Below are 11,523 nucleotides of genomic sequence, written 5' to 3' on the forward strand. Positions count from 1 at the left end.
TTTATTAATCCTCCGTGTCCTCCTTGGCTACAAGTAACTGCGTGGAGGAGGGGTGGGGGTGGTGCACGATCATGGAAGGCTTGTATCATGTGGATGCAGCTAGATATGAAGTGACTGAAACACTGCAGAAATACAACAAGTCTACACCCTTCCTCTTCACACCCTGGGAGTGAGGAAGTCAGCTTTTGTGGCAGATTGATCTCATCAGGTTGAAAATAAGTTATTTATTCTAAAAGATTATCTTTCACGACTCATTACCAGTTACTTCTGTTGTTACAAAGGAGTATGATTTGAGAGCATCAGTTCAGATAGCCAGTGCTTTATTAGACACATATGCAAGAATAGTTCATTCAGATCAGGAAACATTGTCTTTAGTGGTAACAGACACAGCTGGTGAAGCTTTTAAATAGAGGATTATGATTTTATAACTTATTATTTTTATTATTATAATACATATTCAATACATTGTCAATAAACACAATTCTGGACTGATGAAGACATTTTCTTGCAGAAAGCTGTGTGTTGCTACAGTCGCTATGACGATCCTGCAGAAGAACTTGTTAACAAAACCCAGCCGACAAAGTTCCCCTTTTTTACTTCTAGTTCTCAGCTTTTTCTTAACGCTCTGGTCCATCAGACACACACAGATATAGTTGTATTTTCATTTACAGTATCAAAACATCAAATACTGTAAATATACTGTTTTGGTGGAAATTAAAGATAGAACTGTGAGGTGTCTAAGTCTCCTTGTAGAACTAAAAGAACATCTAATAATACAACGCCTGATGCCTCCATGTTTTCTAAAGTGTTATCAACCACAGCCTATTTCCCACATGGAGTTGTCACAGTGTTCATAAAATGCTTTGTTCACTTGCAATGCTTTTGATGCTTTTAATCCATTAATCCATCATCTACACATTTACATACAAACAAAAATAAAACAATAATCAAATAAATCAAAATCCACAGTTTTTGCTTCCACATCACCTGAAATATCTACTTTTAACTGTTCTGTTGTCTTAATGATATATTTGTAAAGGCAAAGAAAACTGAAGCAAAGAAAAATAACTATAATAATGCAATAAATCAGCACAATCTTACACAAACTAATGATGAAGCTACAGCATATTATATTTTGGTTATCTTCTGTCCTCTTTGCACTCCGTCCTTTGTTCAAAGCCATTTAATATTTAAGAATGGGAGGAATAAGAAATAGAGAAATATTCCATTCATGGTGATCATGATGTCTTCCTCTTCTCCTTCATGATGCTTGAATCTCAATCACTCTGTTGACGTAGTCTTCTTCTCCTGCGTCCTGTGGAAATATAACAACACAGAGAGAGTGGTGTTAGTGCTCTGCAGTCCATTTACTGCAGCTCAAAGAGAAATGCCAGAAACACAAGACATTGTGTTGTTGAAAGAATAATGGAGCTGTAGCTTACCTTCACTGGTTTGTTGCAGCATCGTGATCTCAACCAGCTGAAAGAAAAGGAGATGGAATGAATAAACATTCAGAAAAGTTCAACTTTAAACATGTTAGACAGACCTATAAGTCTTTAGCTCCAAATGATCATATCACAGAAAAGTTTGTCTCACCACTCAAAGATGATGAGTGTACTGTAGAGAGTTAGGATTCCCAGGATCTTCACTGTAACGTAGACATCAACCCCAAACTCTGGATTATCTGGAACAAGACAGCATGGTCACCTTCTCCTTAATGGAAAATGGTTCTGTTCTAAAATATTATGAACTTGAATTCCTTCTGTGAACCTCAAATGTAAACAGTTTTATGAAGTTTAATTGAATACAAATGAAATAAAAGGGGATTTACAGGGCACTTAAAAATAGAAAAACATAGTTACACTGGAGCAGAAAAGAAGGAAAAGTACAAAGAGAGGAGAGCAGATTATATAAAAATAATCAGATTCAGTTCAGTTCTTCATTTACCTGCACTCTTCAAATGAATCCAAGATAACGTCTGATTACCGAGATCATTCGTGGCCACACAGTAATAATCTTCTATATCTGTCACATTGGTCACGTTGAAGCTGTAAAAGACTTCTTCAGCTACACTGATGTCTCCATCTTTGCTGTTCTTGAACCAGCTGAAGTTGGCGGGAGGCTTGGCTCTGCTGGAGCAGGTCAGATTCACCCAGCTACCTGCTGACACCAAACCTGATGGACTGATGGACACTGAGGTGTTCTTGGGAGCATCTGAGGAAAATGTGAGATTAACTTTATTCATTAAAATCAGCACATGATGTGCTGACAGGATCCAACAACAAACACTGGTTGTCTTACATGAAACATTGAGAGTCTTTCTCTCCTCTGCTGTCTTGACTTCTCTACCTTCATTCACAGGATATGTGGCAGAACAGCTGATGGTGAATCCATCATGTGTGTCTGACAGAGTGATGGTCTTCTGGATTTTAGTTGTGAAGGTCTGATCTGGGTTCTCCTCTATGTTGTTGGGAGGGTCTTGTTGGAGATTCCAGGTGAGTTTAGGAGGGGAGTGTGGACAGGGAGTGGAAGCTGAGCAGCTTATAGTGACAGACTCCTTCTCCTTCAGATCACCTGAGATCTCAATTCTGGGCCTCGGGGGGGAATCTGGGGATTGAAATTAAACACAAATAGTACACTAAGAAATATGTACGAAATATTTCACTTTAGGTGTTTAAATCCCAAAGCTGATACATAAACTGACCCTTTGTATTGAAACTACATAAAGAATAAATAACAGTTTGAACTGTTCTTTAATATCCCAAAATGTGACCATTTCAATGTCAAACTGTAAGAATAGACTCAATGTTTGATCAGAATTTGAATTCATGCCAAAGGGAAAAAGGAAGGAAAATCTGTGGTTTAAAAACAGACATTATTAGTAAACTAAATAAAAGATAAGAAATTACTAACCTACTGGACTTACTTTTAAACCGTGTTTAAATGCCAAATGTGACAATTTTGTATTGAAAGTACACACAGTAATGGTTTGTGCTGCATTTTAGTATCCCGAAATGTAACCATGTTAATGTCAAACTGTAACAACAGACTCAGTGTTGAATCCGAATTCATGGCCAAGTGAAACATGTAAAAGTGTGCTGTTTAATATAAAAGGTCAAATTAGTTTCAGTTTTGGTCTTGAGACAACATAATAGACTGACTGATAATAAATACAACTCTCTTACCTTTAACTGTTATTTGAAGAGGATCACAAACAGCTGTTGCCCTGGATGGCCTGTTCTCAATCCTGAAGTAGTATGTGTCTGTGTAGTTTGTGACTAAACGGGAAAATAAAGTGGTGCAGTTTTTCTGACTCAGGTCTCCAGTAATACTCATTGGATAGCTATTATTCACTCTGCTACTGTTGAAAATCACATTATTTCTATCGTTGCCAAATCTGGAGTCATTTTTAATCCACACTCCGAAGGTTGTTCTTGTGCTGTTGAATCCCGTGTCTGGTTTAGCACTAAAGTTACATGGGATTAGCAGACAAGATCCACTCAGTGCTTCCATGTTCTTTGGTGCAGTAATGAATAGGGATGTATCTTTAGAACAAGCAGCCAGAGCACCTGTGAAACAGACTCATGATGAACAAATTGTGGAGCAAAATGTGCATTAAGAGCTAATTAATGAAACACAAACTACAATTCAGCAGCAGCATGTTAGCTCCTTTTTCCTTTTAACAATGTTTGTGATGCCATTTTCTTAGATGATAACCATTCTGATTCACTTTTTATTGAGATAAACCTCAGAAATGCTAAAAACCTTATAGTAGGAGTTATCTATCGACCCCCTGATTCTGACCTGGATAGGTCAAACTGAAGGACATTTTATATTCCATAAACAGGAAAAACAAAGACTGTGTCCTTCTAGGGGACTTCAATATTGATGTCTCCAGAGATGATACTGCTAAAAGTGATTTCTTTAATACTTTACATTCATCATCTTTTTTTTGTACCATAAATCATTTTACCAGAGTAACACATTCCACTAGGTCAACTATTGACAATATCATCACAAACATTTGAAACAGAATCTGGAGTTGTGTTATCTGATATTACTGATCATTTTCCTATTGTATTATTTCTTGATTTTGCTAGTAAGACTAAATTACCATGGCAACAAACAAAACTAAAGTACTAAATGAAAGAACCCTGCAACAACTGAGTGAAAGCCTACAGGCCAAAACATGGGAAGCAGTCTATGACTGCAATGATCCTAACACTGCATATGACAACCTAATAAATGAGATCACAAACTCTATTTGTTGTACCATCCCAGAGAAGACTGCCGTTTGCAGTGCTACTGGTCATAACCCCTGGCTTACAAAGGGTCTCTTAAAATAGATCACGCATAAAAATAAACTTTACAAACGTTCCTTAAAAAACCTAAGTGTTATGAACAAGGAAATATACACTAATTATAAGAATAAACTTACACATATAATAAGGAAAATTAAAAGTAACCAATTTACACACCTCATACAAGCATCACAGGGTGACTCCAAGAAGATGTGGAAAGTGCTAAATGAAGTCCTTAACAAGGACCAAAATAGCACCATGCTCCCAAATACTGCGGGCATATACTCACATTTAAGTAATAATTTTACAAATGACATTGATCCAGCAAATAACTTTAATAATTACTTTGTCTCCATCGGGGAACAACTCTAACAAAATAAACCAACCTCAAGGTATCTCTTTTAACCATAACTTGTCGGGCAGCTATGTCAATTCCTTTTTTATGAAGCCAACTGATTGCAATGAAGTCTATAAAATCATTACAAACTTATGAAGCTCGTACACTGCTGGTGAGGATGAAATCTGTCATAAAATTCTGAAAGCCATTGCACTTAATATCATGGAGCCACTTACTTATTGTATCAATCTATCACTGCTCTCTGGAATAGTGCCGAAAAGGGCAAAAATTGCAAGAATTATACCAGTATTTAAATCTGGGGATAAAAATTATATGAGCAATTATCGTCCAATATCAATCTTGCCTACAATCTCTAAGGTCTTAGAGAGAGTAGTGTACAATAGCTTAAGTGGCTACTTTGATAAACTAAATATTATTGCTTCATTCCAATATGGTTTTAGTTAAAGAAGTACTACATGCATGGCTGTACTAGATCTGATTGAAAAGATCAATGATGCTATTGATAAAGGTGACTGTGGTATAGGTATATTTTTAGATTTATCTAAGGCATTTGTTACTATTGATTTTGAAATCTTATTGAATAAATTACATCATTATGGAATCAGAGGACTAGCACTTAGCTGGTTTACAAGTTATTTATTTGGCAATATGTAAATATTAATGAAAAGATTTCCATAAGCAAACCCATCAAATTTGGAGTCCCCCAGGGATCCATTTTGGGCCCTCTTCTCTTTATATTATATATTAATAACTTTGAAAATTCCACCATGGTTTTACACAAAGTTTTATTTGCTGACGACACTAATTTATTTATGTGACATAAGAGTCCAGTTGGACTGCAAGAAATAATAAATAGAGAGTTAAGAAATGTAGAAATTTGGTTTTGGTGTAATAAACTCTCTCTCAACATCAGGGGTCCGTTCCAGGTAGGAGGTTTAACAAACTCTGAGTCTAACCCTGATGTCTGAGTTGATTTACCCTGAGATGGAAAACTCTGAGTTTTCGGTTCCAGAACAGCTGATTTGAGTTGGTTCAATCAACTCAGAGTAGGTTCACTCAGGGTTATGCGTATGCACAACCACTATAAAAAGGCAGCATGGATGGAGCCATGATTTTACGATTCACCATGGTAACAACCACAAACAAACAGGTCGGCGGAAATACTCATGCGCACATACAGCGAGTTTGAACATGCATTTCATTAAAAAAGCAAGACAGCGGCTGCTGCTGCAAAAGAGAGAGAATTGGTGTGGGAGAAAATTGCTGCTCGAGTCAAGGCGTAAGCATTAACAGTGTATTAATTTCATATTTAATCACAGTTAACTTATAATATTAGGCTACTGGTTAAACTGGAATTGTATTACACCTATAATTTCATTTAGGTGCAATCCTATGGGCAAAAAAGTAAACTATACTAATCCCATTCTGAGGCTGCAGCACCATGATCATTAACAGAACTATAGTGTATAATCATTTATTTCTTTTTAATGGCTCTCACTGGTTTGCGTCCAGGGAACACTTCAAAAAAGTTTAAAAAACGTTTCAGAGCGAGTCACACTTTTCTGACGGCTCTACAGTGGCTTTACTATTACAGTATGATCCGACTCAGTATCATCTCCCGACGTAAACTCTCTGTGAATTAATACAGCTTTTTCATCAACGGGATCGTCGACAAACGTTTTATAATCTGCCTAACATAAACCAATAAGTTTTTTTATGAAGATAACAAACTTCATTAAAATGCGCCTGATACAGACTGAATGAATGAATGAGGAAATTAGTTTCTCAAGTTTTTTTTTCACCAGGTTAGGTTCACAGGCTCAGTTACCATAGTAACTGACTCTGAGGTTAAGTTACCTCTCTTTCTGAAACGGAAAACCCAGAGTTTCCCTCATCTCAGGGTTAACAAACTCAGAGTTTTCCCTGAACCTGCTTTCTGGAACGGGCCTCTGTAAGACGAACTTCATTGTGTTTCATTCCGACAAAAATCAAATGGAAAACAAGCAAGTTTGTCTTAAAATAAATGATCAAATTATTGAAAGAGTAAACACTACTAAATTCCTCAGAGTCTATATTGATGAATGTTTGCATTTCAAATGCAATAATAATAATGTATGCAATTATACAAAACTTAGTTTGAGCCCCATTTAAAGTATTGTAATGTCATATGATAATAATAATAACACTTTTCCCAGCCACTTGAAAAACCTATAGATCTTACATAGAAAAATCATAAGGGCATTAACGTGGTCTGAGCCCAATACCCCCACTCGTCCTCTATTTCGTCGTCTGGGTTTATTAAAGCTGCTTACACACCAACCAGACGGCCGACCGTCGGCAGAAAAGGCAGTTGGACTGATCAGTCTCCCCGAGTTGGTCAAAAAAGTGCCTCGGAACACACCAAAGAGACGAGATGTAATACGTCTCCATAACAGCGGGCGGCGCTAATCTGTATTGTTGCCCAAAAAATTAAGCTGGCAGCTGATTGGACGAACGTGTCACGTGGGTCTGTTTTCTCGGAAATTCAAAGACAGACTGTCATGGCGGCTTCTTCAGAATACGATCTCATATTGTAGTAAAATAGTTCACCGAAACGTGTTTCTGAAAACATTTTAAGCGAGAAATAGGCCATGCAGTTGCTGAATCTGTCTTCATTTCAGCTTAACAAAGGTCAGTTTAAAAGATTTTCGTCAGATTTTGAGAGACTCTAGTCACTTAATTCCGCTCCCCATTTCCGGGTTAGCACTCTACCAATCAGATGGGTAATTTGAGTCTGACTGCCGGCAGTGCCCGACCTGCCGATTCAACATGTCAAATCGGGCAAAATGAAGGCCGACGGCCCCTCGGACGGACGACGGCATGGAACACACTGAACACAATATTACCGAATATAACGTCTTTCATAATGCCTGCATGATAATTCCAGGTTATCCATAGGTTAAACTACCGTTTGTGTGAGCTTATTCCAATCAGTCACCTCTGCACACTTAAGACACAAGGAAAAAACACATAATCACTGGCAAAAAACGACGGTTAAAGTGTACAAGCTTGAGTATATTTCATAGGGGATCGCAGATTTAGAACGAGCTTGAGGAAAACTTGAAAGTGTTGTATTCTGTCTCCATCTTCAAGAAAAGACTCAAGGAAAAATTGCTCATAACATATGATTGTAGATTATTCTTTAAGTGCTATAGCTTGTGCTGGGACCGTCTGTAGTATTTGTCTATGTTAGTCTAAGTATCTATATTCTGTTGTATTTTGTATTGTCCATTTTGTGTCTATGGTAAATTGAGTAAGTTTTAAACGTGTAAATAAAATAAATAAAAAAATGTCAGTATAAAACATTTCACTTTGCAGTCAGGACATGAACAGTTGAAAAAAGGAACGTCTCCAAATAAAAGTGACTGAACAAACAGCTCACCTGAAACAAAGAAGACACTCAGCAACATGTTGGCTGTCACCATTTTCACAGACTGGACTGTAATGATACTCATCATCTGGATTTGACAAAAAGTTACTTTTCAATATTTTAATAAAAAGAGTCTTTTATATAAAGAATTCATGTTCTGTTAAAGCCATCTCAGATTCACACATTCAAACCAGGAACTCAACCAAAACCAAAACCAACAAATAAAAGTTCATGAAAAGTCAGCAAAATAAAAAAACTCTCTGGGTTAAAAAGTTCAAACATAAAAAGCAGTAACATTTGACCTTACCAAACGAGCCCACAGCTGAAACAGAGAAACAATCAGTCCCAATGTGTGAGTTTCAGCAGAACTGTAACAGAGCCAGTACCAGACTTCTCTGCTAAGCTGTTGTGATAGAAAAGCAAACAGACTTGCTGTTTGAAGCTAGATATGAAGGGACTGAAACACTGCAGAAATACAACAAGTCTTCATCCTTCCTCTTCACACATATGCAAGAATAGTTCATTCAGATCAGGAAACATTGTCTTTTGTGGTAACAGTCACAGCTGGTGAAGCTTTTGAATTTTATAATTATATTGTATTAAGTGTTCCATAGCATTGAATAAATATTCAATACATTGTCAATAAACACAATTCTAGACTGAAGACATTTTCTTGCAGAAAGCTGTGTGTTGCTACAGTCGTTATGACGATGCTGCAGAAGAATTGTTAACAAAACCCAGCCGACAAAGTTCCCCTTTTTTTAGTTCTCAGCTTTTTCTCAAAGCTCTGGTCCATCAGACACACACAGATATAGTTGTATTTTCATTTACAGTATCAAAACATCAAATACTGCAAATATACTGTTTTAGTGGAAATTAAAGATAGAACTGTGAGGTGTCTAAGTCTCCTTGTAGAACGGAAAGAACATCTAATAATACAACGCCTGATGCCTCCATGTTTTCTAAAGTGTTATCAACCACAGCCTATTTCACACATGTAGGTGTCACAGTGTTCATGCTGATCTGTATCACTGCTGCTCTGCATTACAGCACTGATGAGACTACTTGATTAAAATGCTTTGTTCACTTTAAATGCTTTTGATGCTTTTAATTCAGCAGTCATCTACACATTTACATACAAACACAAATGAAACAATAAGTGATCAAAATCCACACTTTTTGCTTCAAAACAGACACAATTTGTACACTAAGAAAGTATTAACTTTAGTTATGTCAAAGCTGACACTTTTGTATTGAAAATGCATAAACTATAAATAACAGTTTGATCTGCATTTCAATATCCCAAAATGTGGCATTTAAATGTCAAACTGTAAGAATAGACTCAGTTTAAAATCAGAATTAAAAATGTAATGAAAAGGTTTTCTGTTAGATTAAGGTGAAATCTGATGAAGTTTTGACCTAAACAATAATATTATAGACTGTTTTACGTCCCTGTAGAGATTAAAGAGTAACAGTTGTTATGTGGCTGAAGGAAGTATGGGAGACACTTGTTAAAAAAAGTTATCTACAGGGCTCAAGAGATTCGCTCCCCTCCCCAGGATTACCTTGACACCAAGAAAGGCAAAATAATAAAATAGTGTCCGAAGGAAAAGCGGAACAAGCCCAGCTGATCACTCGCCCTAACCCTTCTGAGGAAGCTGTGTCACTAATTGGCGATTAAAACTAGACCATTGACACCCATTCACTAATAGTCACCACCGCAGCCACTGGAAATGCTTTAACACGTGCTTGGTTTAAGAAAAACCAAACAACAAACAATCTCCCAACTCCTTCAGATCCCGGACAAGCCCCCAAATATGTTACACCCCGATAGGGATTAGGGAGTAACAATTGATGTTAATTGGCTAAAGGAAGGATGGGAGACGCTTGTTGAAAAGTTATCTACACAATTTATTAACAACAAGAAAAGAAAATGTGCAACAGCAATCACTACTCCCTAGAACAAACCAAAAGGGAGCTTGCCATGGACAGACAGAGGCCAATCAACTACACATCCTTCACCCAGCACAGGTTAATCACTCAGCAATCACACATGGAACCTGGAGAAGACCCACATACACAATACAAATACAAACCCCTAGGTAACAGACTGTCTTACCTTTAACTGTTATTTGAAGAGGATCACAAGAAGCTGTTGCCAGAAATGGCCAGTTCTCAAATCTGAAGTAGTATGTGTCTGTGTAACTTGTGATTAAACTGGAAAATAAAGTGGTGCAGTTTTTCTGACTCAGGTCTCCAGTAATATCCATTGGATAGATATTATTCATCCTGCTACTGTTGAAAATCATATTGTTAGGATTGTTGCCAAATCTGGAGTCATTTTTAATCCAAACTCCGAATGTTGCTGTCAGACTGTCAAATGTCTCTTTTGCGGATATGTTAACGCCGAAGTTACATGTTATTATCAGGCAAGATCCACTCAGTGCTTCCATCTCCTGCGGTGCAGTAATGAATAGGCCTGGCTGTAAACGACAATCAGCCAGAGCACCTGTGAAACAGACTCATGATGAACAAATTGTGGAGCAAAATCTGCATGAAGAGAAAGTTTATGAAGCACAAACCAATTCAGCAGCAGCATGTTAGCTTATTTTTCCTTTTAACATTTAAAAAAATAAAACATTTCAATTTGCAGTCGGGACATGATCAGTTGCAAAAATGGAACGTCTCCAAATAAAAGTGACTGAACAAACAGCTCACCTGAAACAAAGAAGACAGTCAGCAACATGTTGGCTGTCACCATTTTCACAGACTGGACTGCAACGACGCTCATCATCTGGATTTGACAAAAAGTTACTTTTCAATATTTTAATCAAAGCATCTTTTAAATAAAGAATTCATGTTCTGTTAAAGCCATCTCAGATTCACACATTCAAACCAGGATCTCAACCAAAACCAAAACCAACAAATAAAAGAGTTCATGAAAATCAGCAAAATAAGAAACTCTCTGGGTTAAAAAGTTCAAACATTAAAAGCAGTAACATTTGACCTTACCAAACGAGCCTGCAGCTGAAACAGAGAAACAATCAGTCCCAATGTGTGAGTTTCAGCAGAACTGTAACAGAGCCAGTACCAGACTTCCCTGCTAAGCTGTTGTGACAGAAAAGCAAACAGACTTGCTGTTTGAAGCTAGATATGAAGGGACTGAAACACTGCAGAACTACAACAAGTCTTCATCCTTCCTCTTCACACCGTGGGAGTGAGGAAGTCAGCTTTTGTGGCAGATTGAGCTCATCAGGTTGCTCAATAAGTTATTTTTTCTAAAAGATTATTTTTCACATGACTCACTGAAAGCCTTTTTCCTTTGTTTTATTTTGTAGTACATGCTACGTTAATTATAATAATGACATTGAAAAATAGAAATATGAGCTTCACGTATTGACACATAAAGTTCAGATGAACAGTAGTTATAACATTCAGAAATAAAAAAAGAGGGT

General features: G+C 37.0%; 1 protein-coding gene across 4 annotated transcripts; it reads right to left on the bottom strand.

Annotated features, from left to right (window-relative positions):
* Positions 1-324: 324 nt before the first annotated feature.
* On the bottom strand, positions 325-11,226 carry LOC120552013 (sialic acid-binding Ig-like lectin 14). 4 transcript variants are annotated; one of them, XM_039789624.1, is made up of 9 exons: positions 11,081-11,226; positions 10,787-10,862; positions 10,188-10,577; positions 3,186-3,569; positions 2,350-2,607; positions 1,948-2,214; positions 1,597-1,684; positions 1,443-1,479; positions 325-1,315 (listed from the first exon to the last, which is right to left on the bottom strand). In XM_039789624.1, the coding sequence occupies exons 2-9, from the start codon at positions 10,860-10,862 to the stop codon at positions 1,262-1,264; spliced, it is 1,554 nt and encodes a 517-aa protein (XP_039645558.1). In that variant the 5' UTR covers positions 11,081-11,226; the 3' UTR covers positions 325-1,261. The 4 variants fall into 4 exon arrangements, with proteins under 4 accessions (XP_039645558.1, XP_039645557.1, XP_039645559.1 ...); XM_039789623.1 differs by having other exon boundaries at positions 2,302-2,607; XM_039789625.1 differs by having other exon boundaries at positions 2,302-2,607; positions 3,186-3,278; positions 11,081-11,223.
* Positions 11,227-11,523: the final 297 nt, after the last annotated feature.

The sequence above is a fragment of the Perca fluviatilis genome, chromosome 22 (assembly GCF_010015445.1).
Source record: "Perca fluviatilis chromosome 22, GENO_Pfluv_1.0, whole genome shotgun sequence".
In the NCBI taxonomy this organism is placed as follows: Eukaryota; Metazoa; Chordata; class Actinopteri; order Perciformes; family Percidae; genus Perca; species Perca fluviatilis.

Excerpts from the sequence above, each read along its gene's own strand:
- LOC120552013 (XM_039789623.1), bottom strand. The coding sequence starts at position 10,862 with ATGATGAGCGTCGTTGCAGTCCAGTCTGTGAAAATGGTGACAGCCAAC. Across the intron at positions 10,578-10,786 it reads GACTGTCTTCTTTGTTTCAG|GTGCTCTGGCTGATTGTCGT; the intron begins GTGAGCTGTTTG and ends TCTGTTTCACAG. Across the intron at positions 3,570-10,187 it reads TCTTCAAATAACAGTTAAAG|GTGCTCTGGCTGCTTGTTCT; the intron begins GTAAGACAGTCT and ends TCTGTTTCACAG.